Raw genomic sequence first — 13,780 nt, 5'->3', positions numbered from 1 at the left:
AGGTCAAGTACGAAACATGACAATGGTAGATTATGTTACATAACAATGACAGAAGACCTGATTCGAACGGTCTTGACAGACTAACTACATGTAATATGTATTCGTGTAGGGTTGACTGATGTTCACGACTTTAGTAAAGGCAGAAATCTCGATTCACGCACTACAACTTTAAAGGATCACGCGTCACGGTTAATATATTATTCACGAATCACGGCTGTATTTCTTCAGTTTTCCCGATTCACGCTCTTTTTTGGGGTCAATTCACGGATCACGGGAATGTATGCCTTCTTATTCAAAGAAGGCATACATTCTTGAAATGTGCGGGTGTTATTAAAACGAGGAACCGCAGACTGCCAACTTTCACCTTGTAAAACCTTCTACCGCACAACCATTACATGAAATAGGTAGTTCACCTTGCTTCCTCTGAAAAAGCCTTCCGCCATTCGTCAAGGACGAGAGGTCAAAATATGACCAAGTCCAGTCCACCGCACTTTGGCGGGCTATCCGTTTATTAGCAAGTTATAAAAAATAACAGCAAACCAGACAAACAAAAACTTGTGCATTTTTTTTTAACTTCAAACAAAAATAGTCTAGCGTTGTTTTGGGAAAAAAGGTGTTTTTGAAGTAGTTTTGCGGGTTCCGAAGGTTCTGCGGTCTGCGGTTCTCCTTTTAGGGCGCGTTCGATTGACCCTATCCGGAATAAGAATACGTGGAGTGATGATTAAAGCGGTATGTTTGGCACGTTTTGAAGCAGCAAGGATAATAAAAATATGTTTTAAATAACATTTTAGCACATGTTTGACAATTTTAATGTGAATCTCCGTAAAAACGAAGGATTTCTAACTTATATTCCATATATTCCTATTCCGGAATACGGTCAATCGAACGCGCCCTTAGAAACACTCAAAATGTGCAAAATTTCGAAAGTTACTGTTGTAAGAGGGACACTTAGGAAGCTAACGTCGACGAAAAGTTGCTGTTGAAATTGACTGGGAATACACCAATGAACAAAAATAAACCACAAAGAAAGCATAGATCACTGGAAAAACATTTGAAAAGTGTTGGAGCTAAACATAGCAAACTTATTCGACTCTGAGATTAAGGACCTCGACCAAACGCTGTTGCAGATTATGTCGAGGTGCGTAAAGAACACAAACGACAATTAACAGATTGTAATTTTTGTTCTAGGGTCATTTTTATATTTCCTCGTCACATGCGATTAACTTTGTTTTGTCTTGAGTTAATCGGCGCCTCAGACTAATATCAGTTGGGGTTCAGGGATGGCGCAGTGGTGAGAGCACTCGCCTCCCACCAATGTGGCCCGGGTTCGATTCCCAGATCTAGTAGCGTCATACGTGAGTTGATTTTGTTGGTTCTCTACTCTGCACCGAGAGGTTTTCTGCGGGTACTCCTGTTTCCCTTCTCCTCAAAAACCAACATTTGACTTGATTTGCGTTAATTGTTAATTTCACTTTACAGTATCCCCAATTAGTGCTCCGGCGCTAGAACGACTAGACACTTTTAGGAAAGGAACTTTATTTAAAAATAAAGTTCCTTTTCTTTTTTTTTATCTCCTTCTCGCAGTGGCTTATAACATAGAGGCCAAAATATTGTCTAAATGCTGATTGGGTGAGGTAATTGCCCCGGGCAAAATTACTTTCATTATTTTCATGTAGTAAGTGTTTTTTGGCAGAGCTGGTTTCATTGCTTTGGCGTTGTCGTACAAAAATAAAATTTTATTGTGCTGATTTGTGCGTTTTTACAGTTCATTGACGCTAACTGAACACTGAAATGGCTTCCTACGAAATTGAGCAAAAGCGTCGGTTTTAAAAGATAAATGAGAGAAAATTTGGCCTTTTATACTTGATTATAAACAAGCACTCGAATGTTTCCTCGTAATGCGCGACTCGGGCAATTTCTGCAACTTCTGAAAATACGCGATTTTAAATTAATCTATAATTTTACTCGGCCCCATGCAATTAGTATAGTTTTATCACCTTGTTTCGTAAAACCAAATTTATGTGTCTCACTCCACAACGACGCAGCACCACAGTTTCTTTAGAAAGTAACCCCTTCATTTATCTACAAATCACTGAACTGTTAGCAATGCTAAACAACTGCGTCCTCGTGATTATTAGTACCTTAAAGTTCATGAAATAAGGCAGGTCAGGCAGTGCAGTTATGAACCTTGTCCAATTTTTTTCTGTGCTGCCAGGGAAAGAAACTCATCCTTGTTTGGAAAATCGTCATGCTGGCACCATGGTACTAACACTAGTGGTTGTCATAACTAATGAAGGAATTGGCTCGCAAATCTAAAATACCTGCCCCTTTCATTTTTTCTTTGCACACAATAACCGGTATTTTGAATTCCTGCCACCTGTTGAACTTTCTTGGCTCTTAATTTAATTAATATTGTGCATGGCAGGTTTGTGGACGCTAAGAAATCATGGTATACTCTTTTTAAAAATTTACTTCTTTACGAAATTTCGAATTACCAAATACAACTTGAAAAATTTCGGCTGCAAACAGTGTTATAGTTTAGTTCAGTGTCTCATGAGTGCAATAGAAACAGCAAGACCCACCCAATGCAAACACGCCTTTATTTATTCTTCTTTGTGATTAAAAGACCTTTCTCATATAGTTGAAAATCGTCATCTCACTGAAAGAAATTTGTACAACAAATTGACATGATATGTGAAAATAACGCTGAATCAATCTTTTTTCGTCTCCAAACAACTATTTTTAAAAGGAAAAATGTATGAACTTAATTTCCAGTATTTACGAAATTGCCACCAACATTACAAACACCTGTTCTAGCCTGGTTGGACACGCCCCACCGCTATTCTTCAATCTCAAGTGTTGAGCGTCTTTTTGCAATGAATAAACCAATCGCGTTCCCTGATGCGAGGCGTGTCTCACATTAGGTCTACAAAACTTAGAGATATTTCAAAACCGGTTTTTTCCGTACCTGTTGAAAATAGTAATTTTGTTATGTAGTTGCTAGCTTGTGCTTCATTTTGCTGAGCGTCTTTGGAGCTGACTTTCGATTGTCGCTTCTAAGGAAACAACGCTTCAAACCTTTGTTATCTAAAGCCAGGACAGAGATCTGTAATCACTGCCTGTTCTTGCGCTAAAATGGGAAAGAACTTGGGTTTAAAAATGTTTCTATCTCGTGAAAGCAAACACTATCATCCCGGGGATGTGGTATCTGGTGAATGTGTATTGCAGCTAAGTGATCATGTTAAGCTTCACTGTGTCAACATTGAGTTTCAAGGCGAATCTTGGACTTACTGGGAAGAAACGGAGTTGTACACTTCGACCCACAAAAACGCAGAGATATACTTCCACAAGAAAACCACTCTTTTTGGAAGCTGTAAGTAAAGTACTGTAGGAACTACATTTACTTGCACTGATGCCAATTGTCTACTGCAATAGAGTGGCAAAAAATACTTATAATATCACATTGAGTTTCTTGAAGGAGAATTTGATTGATTCGAACTTTTTGGAGGCATATTGGAAGCGCAAGATTAAAAATTTCCAGTTCACGTCGTCCATTTTTTTCATTAGTTTTTCTCAGTGTGCAAACGCGAATCAAAATGAGCACGCCTATTAAAGTGTTATTGTATCCGCAAAGTTCGGCCGAAACCCTAGAACCAGATTTTCTAAGTGTGTCTATCGACCTCTTAAGCGTTTGCCTGCGATGTTTCCTGTGACAGTGTAACTGTTATCACTGTTCGGTATTCTAATTTCTCTATACTCATTAATCCAAGTTTTCACTGACTAGCGACGCAAGCACAAGCGCAAGCGTAAATAGCAGAAGTAACTTATGCTAAGTGAAAACGAACGTCGACATAAGCATCAAAATCAACCACGGCCTCCGCCATTTTGTTAAAATGCTCATAAGCGGGGAACCTGGAACGAGTGCTTTAATTGGCCAGACACGGCCAGTCGCAGCGAGTTTTCTCGTTCTTATACGGTGTTTGTTTTCACACAACGTAAGGGAACGCAATCATAAGCACCAGAACAAGGAAAAGGAGTATTTTTGATCCTTGCTTTTGTGCTTATGCTTGCGTCAACCCCGTTTCCAGACTTTACATGTCCACGAAATTAGAGTTCTCGACTTTTGCTGTTATTGAATAGGGAATGTGTCTGTTGGAGTAGTTCTTTATTTGACTTGTGAGCTGTGAAATAGATTCACCACTTTCTCCCAAAAACAAACACTTTTCCACAGGTTGTTCTGAAGTTCCATGGAGAGTGTACATGTTTAACCTCCATGTCATATTTCAGGCCACATACATGTATAGCCTTTTTGGAAACTTGGAAGCGGGTCTTCAGCGAAAGGTTTTTGTTTTCCAAGGCTTTGTCCTCTATGATGAAGGCGTACTGACCTTGTGTGATGATTGAGGTTAGGTACTTGAAAGACTGCACTGATTTTATCCTTTGATTATCAATTAATTAAGATATAGCATTGCGGTAGCTCTGTCTTTTTGATACAACCACGCTTCAGTCTTCTTTGCATTCGGTATGATAGGTTTGTTTGTTTAATTGTTCCACTTTGGTGACAATTTTTTGAGGCTCCTTTTGAGAATGAGGAATCAGCACAGTGTTGTCGTTGAATCTAGTGTTGTTGTAATTGCACCCGTTCAACCTGATTCCATCCATGTCTTTGATACAATGAAAGTTGTATAGGCTGAAGAAGTCTCGCGTTAATTAAAATGCAGCCTTTTCTGACACCTTGCTATTGTGTATGGTAATACAATGTCAGGAACAGGCACTCGTCCTTGTCATCTGCATTGACGTCATTCAGAATTTGTAGGAGTTTTTCCCGTTACACTCGATCAAAAGTCTTTTGTAATCGATAGAGCAGGCATTCACTGAGTCTGGCTGCATCTCGCGGACCTCACGTTCACTCAAAGTCCGAAAAAGGAACATACTTCATTTCAGTCTTGTGCTTTTATCGTACATGAATCCGTGCAATTCATCTTGGGCAATCTTTGGATGTTTACACACTGTGATGCACCTAATTTCTTTAGAACTTCAATGCATGGTGGTCGAATATTCTATAGATGACTGTTGCCACTCGGGGACATAGCCAGAATAGCATCTTCTGGGGTCTTGAGAACAGGCTCCATTGCATGTCCGCCTAATCCTAGAACCGTTTTCCCCTTTTCATGCTCGCAGACGCTTTGCGGATTTCGGCTGTTGTTATTTCAGGGCCTGTCAATGATTCTTGAAACTGGAAAGGTTCTTGATTTCTATTAGGGTCTTCTGACAAATCCTGAAAATACTTTTCCCAGCACTTCTTAAGATACTCTTGTTTAAATAGCAGGAAGTTCTTCCCACTGATAGTTTTTTTTTCTTTGTTGGGTCTCTGCTATTTACATTATATAGAGCCTCCATTTCTTGGCACTTATCATTTACTGCAGTGAGAGGCTACATGTCAAATTCGGTTTGATTTCTCTGTCCTTTGTTTTACCGTGACTTGTCAACCGGATTGTCTTTTGTCTTCCTTCTTTTCTCAAACAATTATTCTCTAATCTTATCTGTCATTTGTGTACCTATGTAGAGCAGGATAAAAATCATGTTCTTCTTTCGCAAGTGGTATATAAAATGTTTGTCTCTCCTTGGTTTCTTCAGAAGCACCAGTGGGATGCAAATGTTCTTCTGTTCTTTTTTTATTGAATTCTCACCGCGCTGAACTGCAAATAACTTTAGAACTCTGTATTAAAAGAAATGGACATAAAAATTAAATAGGAAAAACTTGAATTAACCGACAAAGAGGTCTTTTTCCGTTTTTGTATCCCCAGAATTGCCGTTGGAGATGCCCATCTCAAGTGAACGTTTAGAACGCAAATGCTTCCCTTATCCAACTGTATTAGTTATTGTACAGAAAACATACCAAACGAGTACAAATATTCCACGATATTTGTACAGTTAGTTATTTGTGCAGTAGAGAACCGGTTTGACTAGTTAAGTTGCTTACGAGTGGCTTACCTCCTACATACCTGTCACAAGTTCTCGCTTGTTCAAAATAATTCACTTGCTAAAAATATAGTGCGAAAACGTTGGATAATAAATAGCTTATCAGATGTTTGGGTGTGTAGGGGCGCTGAGTATTTCTACTCGTTCAACTCGTAAAATACTCAGCGATACTACACACCAAAGCATTAAAAAAGATATATATCCTCGATACAATCCAAACAAAGCAGTTAACTTGGTCAGTATGATAAGTCGAAAGTTTTTATACCGGAGGTGTGCGGAGCATCACGGGTAAGAAAATATGGTAACCCAGCTTTGCGAGAAAATTTGGTTTCGGTCACCGTTGGTCACCGTACGACCTTACGTCCCAACCTCGTTCCCAGGGTTTCTCTTCTCTGCCCCCATTGTCGTTGAGAAAAGACCCTGGTTCACGCTGGTCACGTGTCTCCCAGAATCTGGGAGGTTCACCAAATGTGTGTTAGGGGATGGGTGGCAATGTAGGCCCTTGCATACTGCGGTTGCGCCCGCAGTACATGCGGCAGTCAAAGCTTGATTGTCCTCTGTAAGTAGTACGTTTCATGTATGCCTAAATGACGTAGTTTGTCTTGCTGCAAGAAATGCCACTCGAAACGAACTGATATTTTTCTTATTTCTTTCCCAAGTTGAACAAATATAAAGGCAACATTAAAATTGTTTTGACCTATTCTGATACTTAGCTAGAGATTGCTGGGTTAAGTTCGACGAAGAACGAGTTATTTTAGCGTATAATTTCACAGCCCAAATCTTGCCTGGCGAAAACAAGCCAGCGAGCGGCAGGTACAAAACGCAGGTCACAGGTCATTGTTTTACCTATTCAGAAAGTATCCTTAACATTCATAAAAGCTAACCTTAGGCCTAAAAACCAATTTTTCTTTATGCCTAATTAGGCCTAAGGTTAGCTTTTTTGAATGTTTAGGATACTTTCTGTATATAGTAAAACAATGACCGGTGATCTGTGTTTTGTACCTGCCGGCCAGCGAGTTGCCAGACGCGGGTGACCCGGTTTTGGCGCCAAGCTTAAAGCATAAAACTCAAAAATGTTTCACATTTTTAATTTGTTACTACTGTATCTGTTGTAGGTTTTCGTTTTTTAAATTCTTTGTGGGTTATCGATGTGGTCTCCAGAGAGAAAAATTCCCTCATTTAAATGCCTCTCGTGCGAACATTCATTCTCTTGTAGCAGTAACTTGTATAAACATTACCGAACTTTCACCGATCACCGTCTCCAAACAAAACCGTCGCTAAACTGCTAGGAGGCCACCGATTTATTTCTGGCCAAGGACTTAAGCCTCTACTGCCGGAAAGCCAGACTTCGAGACCTTTTCAAAGGAAGTCTCACCAGGCTCAACAAACTCCTTCGAAGAGGTGTCCTGTCGGCGAAGTCTTCCTCCGCCGAATAAGTCCGTAACTATCTCAGTCCACCTTGAATAAAATCTTAAATCCGCTCTATTGATCCAATTCAAATTATTGCAAATACTCACCGTAAGCTGTTGTAATATAATCTCAAATCCATGTATATAAATTAGTGAAAGAGAAGATCGATAGAACTGAATGTCGATATCGAAGATCAATTGCAATTTTTCAATATTTTGCATCTAACCAATCAGAGAGCACACAATTGCTGTGACGTCAGGACAGTAAAGTTTTTCCCGCCCGCTGAATGCTGATTGGTCAACTCAAATTTCAGAGGCCCCGTTGTATGCAAGGGTATTGTCAACATTGCAAAGAATGGAATCAGCGCGCAAAAACGTTTGACGGTAGTATTTTATGTACTACACATATGGAATTCGACGTGAAAGGCAAAAAGTTGTGGTCAAATCAATCGGACGCCACAGAAAATATCCTCGCGTTATTCAAGTTTTCACCCTTGTGAAGCAACCTCGTTCATCTACCTCCATTGTAGTTGAGAAAAGACCCAGGGTCTTTTCTCAACGACAATAGAGGCAGAGAAGAGAGACCCTGGGAACGAGGTTGCGTACGTCCACCATCCATGTATGCCGATGTGAAACACTGTGGTACAGCCCACGTGTTTTGGTGGGAACGTCTTTGACATTGGACATCAATGGTACGGTGTATTCGCTAACCATTATCACGTGACCGTATTGCGAGCTCAAGTTTAAAGCTCATCGAGGTCAGCTGCTTTTATTAAGTTGACCGCTGAACAAGTACCGGTTTTCGATTGGATCGCAGGCTAAATCAAAATATTAGCCATAAATAAATAAGTAAAAAAATAAATGAATAAAATTGTATTTTTCTTGTTTTATAGCTGACAAAAAGAAGAGTCGGACGGTATGTCTCCCAGCCGGTCGCCATGCTTTCCAGTTTAGCTTCAAAATTCCTCCATACAGTCTCCCATCGTCCTTTGAAAACAAGCACGGTTATGTTAGATACTGGCTGAAGGCGAGGATACAAAGACCATGGAGATTTGACGAGGTCGCAAAGGAGTTGCTGAACATATTAAGTGTAGTTGATGTGAATTGTCCACGAATGCTGGTAAGCTGCTGTAGAGAAACAACTCGTCCTCATTGAAATAAAACCAGTTTTTGTGTATTTAATTAGCGAAAACGTTATGCTTTCAACAAAACTCACATGTCATGCGATGAAAAAGCGTTTTAGTTCACTTGACAGGAAACAGTGCAGGTTTACTGAGTTCTATTACTCCTCCACGGTGGCCTTCCTTTCTTTGTCTTATTTTCGAAAGTGGCCTAAGCTCTGACATCATTTTAAAAAACGCGCTTATATTGTGTACATGATTCGTTTAACGTAATACGGATACAAATGACACAGAGGCTTAAAAGTTCTGTGGTCGTATTTTCATCTCAGACCGCTTGACAGAGTAGTTACTATTTTTCCAATGATACCAGGTCATTCCACTTGCAATCGGTCTTGCCATTAAGATACAGACCATTCAGGTTGGCGTAGTGACATTTCTCGAACCACCAGCCACTTTTGTAGCCTGACGCACAGTTGCCAGCTAAATAGTCATCATTATCGCGATCCTTGGTGCTAAACGCATGGCCGCGGTGAACGCCAAGGGAATCACCTGCAGTGCCTGAATGAAAAGAAAAAAAAAAAAAGAAAAAACAATTAAGCAATCAAAATAAGAAGCAGTTTTAAAAACTTGTTTAAAAATGCTAAAAATTCTTAAGACGCACTTGAGATTGTTTGTTGTCTCTACTTGCCACCGACATGAAATCGATGTAACGTGTTTATCACCACGTGAGTGAAATGATTACCAGGTTTTTTCAGTTTCTTGCTCTGTTCTTTTTTTTTTAGCTAACTCACTGGCTTACATATACAACTTATTCTGTCAGTCAAAGCGAGATAAAATTCTTTGACATCACAGTAGAACTGAGTTCTATCAGTTAGAGACAGACTGCACACCTAGTTGAAATGAGAAAGTGTGTCTATCTTAATTAACAAAGGGTTGTTTATTAAATCACCAGAGTTTGCAAACCTGAATATTTCCCCCCCAACTCAGCTGGTATTTTGCTCGCTCACTTGCCACTGTAACTGAACTGTACTCGGCAAATGCTGTATTTCCATGAATGTCTTCCAAGTCCACGCGAAGCTTGTTGCTGCTGCTTACAGTCAGGCGGTGAATCTTGTCCAGTCCAAGCCAAAACTCTCCGTTTAGATTACCAAAGCCTCGTTTGTAGGGCGTCCCACGCGCGGAAGAAATCTACGGAGCCGTCTTGTCTTTTTTGAAAGACCGTCCATCCTCCGCCGGCAGTTTTGTGATCACAGTACACTTCAAATTCTCCCAGACCATCGGGATCGATTTTTGTACACACCACTTATCTTTTCGCCAGAATTGTAAACATCGGCGCAGTTCTTGTTGACTAAAAATTACATAAGCGGGATGAATTCCTGTTAGATATGTTTTGGTTTCATCGTTATCTCTATCCTCTAAAAAGTTGAATAGACATCACACAGGGAAATACTATACGGAGCTAGCGAATATTTCAAAAGCAATTGATCGTAATTTGATTGATTTTTGCGACGGAACAGATGTGAAAATTCTAACCCGACTGGTGTCTTCGAAGTAAATGTATCTAAAATGTATAACTGCAGACCTTTGTCTTGAGAGCCGCCAGATTCGTTTGCTTTCAGCGCAGTTATTGCTTCTTTGATCTCAGTGTGAGTTGCTGCTCGATCTTCTTACAGCAGTGTGGTCCGGCGTAAAAGTTGTTATTCACGTTGCACTGGGGTTTACTAATACCAGGGCTTTTTGTTGTTTGCACAGAAGTTTTGGCAAATGTCCCAACGAAAATCCCCAGTAAAAAGCAGAGCTAGCTGGAATGCCATTGTGCACTGGTTCTTTCAGGAAAACTCTTCTGTGAAGTGGAAGCAAAAACTGCGGGTATAAAATGATTTCTAAGACTTGAGGTTCAGTTCATTTAGTCTTTCCAAACCAGATTTTTCTTGTCTCCTGCGCTCTATTTTGGGAATGCTGAATTCATCGATTCCTACCAATCAAATAACAACACATTGTAGTGACTCACAGACGAGGCAGTTGACAACTTTCTGCTGACAATAGGAGAGTTCATCAAAATTTTATGAGATTTTTCTAGCAAAAGAACATGGGCACCCAACGAGTAATTATTATTTCGGTAATTGTCTGTTCGGAAGGATGGTGGGTTAACATTTTCAAATATTCGAACTTAAACTTTCGAGGTGTAGTAAGATTTTTTCGACATTTCTTCTGAACAGAGATTTAGCTATTTCAGAAAAGTAATGAAGTGTGAAGAGTGCGAAGAGATGCGTAGAAATTTCGAAACCACATTGAAGAACGTTTAAATTTTGCTAAGCTGAGTAAGAGTGAACTGTGACGCTGGAAGAAAATTTGAAGATTTATAACTTCTATCATTTTGGCCGTAGTTTTTTTGAGAATCATATTAAGGGCAAACGTTCCCTAAAATTTGCGGGAAAAAACGACGACTACTTAATGTAAAGTTTTTTTTTATCAGACCCGTCACGATTTCTTTAACTTCAGGACAAGGCAAAAAAGCCATGAAGGACGTTCTACAGCAACCTGAAATTGCTTTTGTAAGACTAAAAAGTTTGTAAAAACCAGTCAACTGGTCTTCTGGCGGCCCCAGTTGTTCGAAAGCTGGATAGTGCGTATCCACCTTGGATAATCACTATCCACTGGATAACTCATAATAATTATTGGTTTTGCTAGTGTTTATCCGCTGGATAGTGATTTATCCAGTTGATAGCGTTAACCCCCTTTTGAACAACCGAGGCCTTGGAGTACAATATAGCGTGGAGACTATTTGTACTCGTTTTTGGATGTTATTTTGTACTCTGCTGACTGCAGTTGAATAATAATAATTATTAAATTTGTCAACGTCTGTTGTACCTTGCTTAATCTCACATTTTGAGCTGCCATTAAAATAGAATTCTTTCACGTGCAATGTTTCTGACAGCACGTTGTATATTTCAAGGTCGCCCAAATCTAGATACTACACCCATGCTGGAGAGGCATTAACTTTACAGTGAACTTTTGATGTGGAAAGCTGTCGAGACGTGCAACAGTGCACACTTAAACTTGCTGTGAACAAAGAAGTTGAAGCAAACTTTATGGTCTACCCCCCTGGCCCCCCCTGCCCTCGAAGCCCATATTTCTCGATTCCCTTCTATTTTCTTCAATCTTTTTGGGTTTTAGTATTTTTATTAGTAACTACATGTTCCCCTCAAGGCTAGACTTTCACCTAAGCCATCTACATAGCACTATTATGATTTATGATACCAAAGCAATTATTGTGGCACTACACTGTATTAGAGCCACACCTTATGCAAGGACAACTTGAATCTCCTGGAAAACAAAACGCAGCGCAGTGGACAGTTAAGAAATAAAGCACTGTGTCATGTTTCTGAAACACTACCACACGTACGCATGTGCATGCCTATTTTTATGTATGCCCAATCCTGTTGTTTTGTTTCTTCATTTTTTCCTACCTGTGCATAAAATCAGATAATCTTGATGGCAAGAGCTTGGGTTACTTTTGACTGCAACAGGCGCATAAATTTTTTTGTTTCAGTGAGGAAATTGTGAAAATAAAAGGACAAAACTGTAACTTTTGTTGGAAGTTACTTCATGTGGGCAACATTCCAACAAATGTAATTTACGTTTGATTTGCTTTTATCTTACATTAATAGGACAGTGCCTTTGAATTTGAAAAGAAAAGACATGTCCCAGTCAAATACAATCGAGAGCTTTGGAGTAATACAGGTGTGTACATGTAGCTAGTACAAAAGAAGATTTGTTTTATCAGAGGTTTCATTAGAAGCTGGTCACTGGCGGTATACCGCCGTCTGCCTTGATTTCACTCAAACCCTTGTAAAGGTAAGAGTGACTGCCGCTTACATTGATTACCCCAGTCATCTACTGCAAAAGTTTTTGAAACCCTGTTTTTATTAATCATTTTAAGTTTATGTCATTATCTTGTTTAAAAGGTCAAATTATTATGATTATCATTCCATGGATTTTTTCCTTCCTTTTCATTGGCCGAGAGCCCACCATGTGACCTGCAAATAGCTGTCTACAAATAGTGTTTTGCTGTAAATATATTCTGCTCTTGCGTAATTGAAACCACGCTCTTGTGTGAAAATGGCAGTTTGCTTTCCTGAGCTTTCAAAAAAAGATTTAATTGTTGGAAATCAGTCATCGAATGATAAAATAATTATTGAACTCGGTTATCGCAAAATATCATGATTTGTCAGTGTCTCGCAGATCAATTATTTGCCTCAGCCTTTGGCTGCGGCAAATAATTGATCTGCTCGCCACTGACAAATCACGTTATTTTGCTCAACCTCGTCCAATAAATGTTAATTATTATTATTATTATTATTTTTATTATTATTATTATTATTATTATTATTATTATTATTATTCTCCATTGAGCTCTGGCTGTTCTCATGCCAACATTCATCCCAAGGGAGTGAGTCGTAACAAATAACCAAGGGTCCCCTGGGGACACTCTCCTGGTACTTAAAAGTCAAGCACCAGTACTACTTCAATGTTTTTTTACACTCCCCATTCTTCTACTCCCTTACTCTAAAACCAAATATTTTTCCATTTGTTTCAAATTCCTTTTCATGTATCCTACTATCTCCAAGTATAGCAGTGTCCACATTTATGCATTTGTGCGGTCCTTCTTGCTCACCAGAATGATGTTCAGGTATTCTTGTTCAACAACGTTATCACATTGGATTTTCATATTCGAAAGCAGCTTTACTTCACTTTTCTCCACAGTACCTTCTGGTACATGTTTATGCCACTTTTCCTTCCTTTCAAGCTGGTGTAACTTACCTAACGTCCAGTGTATAATCCTCAGCACAGATCATGTCATCTTTTACATTCCTTCTGGGCCCACTTTTTGCACTCACTTACTAAGATGACACACACTCTCTCCCTTTTCACCGCACATTCTACACAGGGTGACGCAGCAGTCTGATCAATGTGATGTTTCATGTAATTAGTCCTTAAAGCCTGTTCCTGTGCTGCACATATAATAGCTTCTGTTTGAGCCTTCAAGTCAAACCTTCTAAGCCAGCTCCAAGTCTGTTCTGCATCTGTGGTTTCCGGCATACAATGTCATGTATCTCTCAGGAATTGTCCATGCATTGCTTTATCTTTCTATTTCCTAACCCTTCATCTGTCCATCTCTTTCGAAACTCATTTGCTGACAGTTTCAGCTGTTTCAGTAATTCCAACAGTTTTTGCACCAACTAAACGGTACCACCCAAGCTGTTC

At 39.5% G+C, this 13,780-nt stretch overlaps 1 protein-coding gene and 1 pseudogene across 1 annotated transcript in view; one reads left to right on the top strand and one right to left on the bottom strand.

Annotated features, from left to right (window-relative positions):
• Positions 1 to 8,809: 8,809 nt before the first annotated feature.
• Positions 8,810 to 11,033, bottom strand: LOC138035996 (ryncolin-1-like; annotated as a pseudogene).
• The window catches only part of LOC138035987 (probable ribosome biogenesis protein RLP24), a 6,471-nt gene continuing 3,722 nt past the window's right edge, over positions 11,032 to 13,780 (top strand). The window contains exons 1-2 of the mRNA XM_068882371.1: positions 11,032 to 11,067; positions 12,184 to 12,256. Coding sequence (XP_068738472.1) covers positions 11,032 to 11,067; positions 12,184 to 12,256 — 109 coding nt within the window. The remainder of the gene's footprint in view (positions 11,068 to 12,183; positions 12,257 to 13,780) is intronic.

Source organism: Montipora capricornis, chromosome 2 (assembly GCF_036669925.1).
Source record: "Montipora capricornis isolate CH-2021 chromosome 2, ASM3666992v2, whole genome shotgun sequence".
Taxonomy (NCBI): domain Eukaryota; kingdom Metazoa; phylum Cnidaria; class Anthozoa; order Scleractinia; family Acroporidae; genus Montipora; species Montipora capricornis.
Note: the sequence above shows the minus strand (reverse complement) of the source record. Positions and strands in the feature narration are given on the sequence as shown.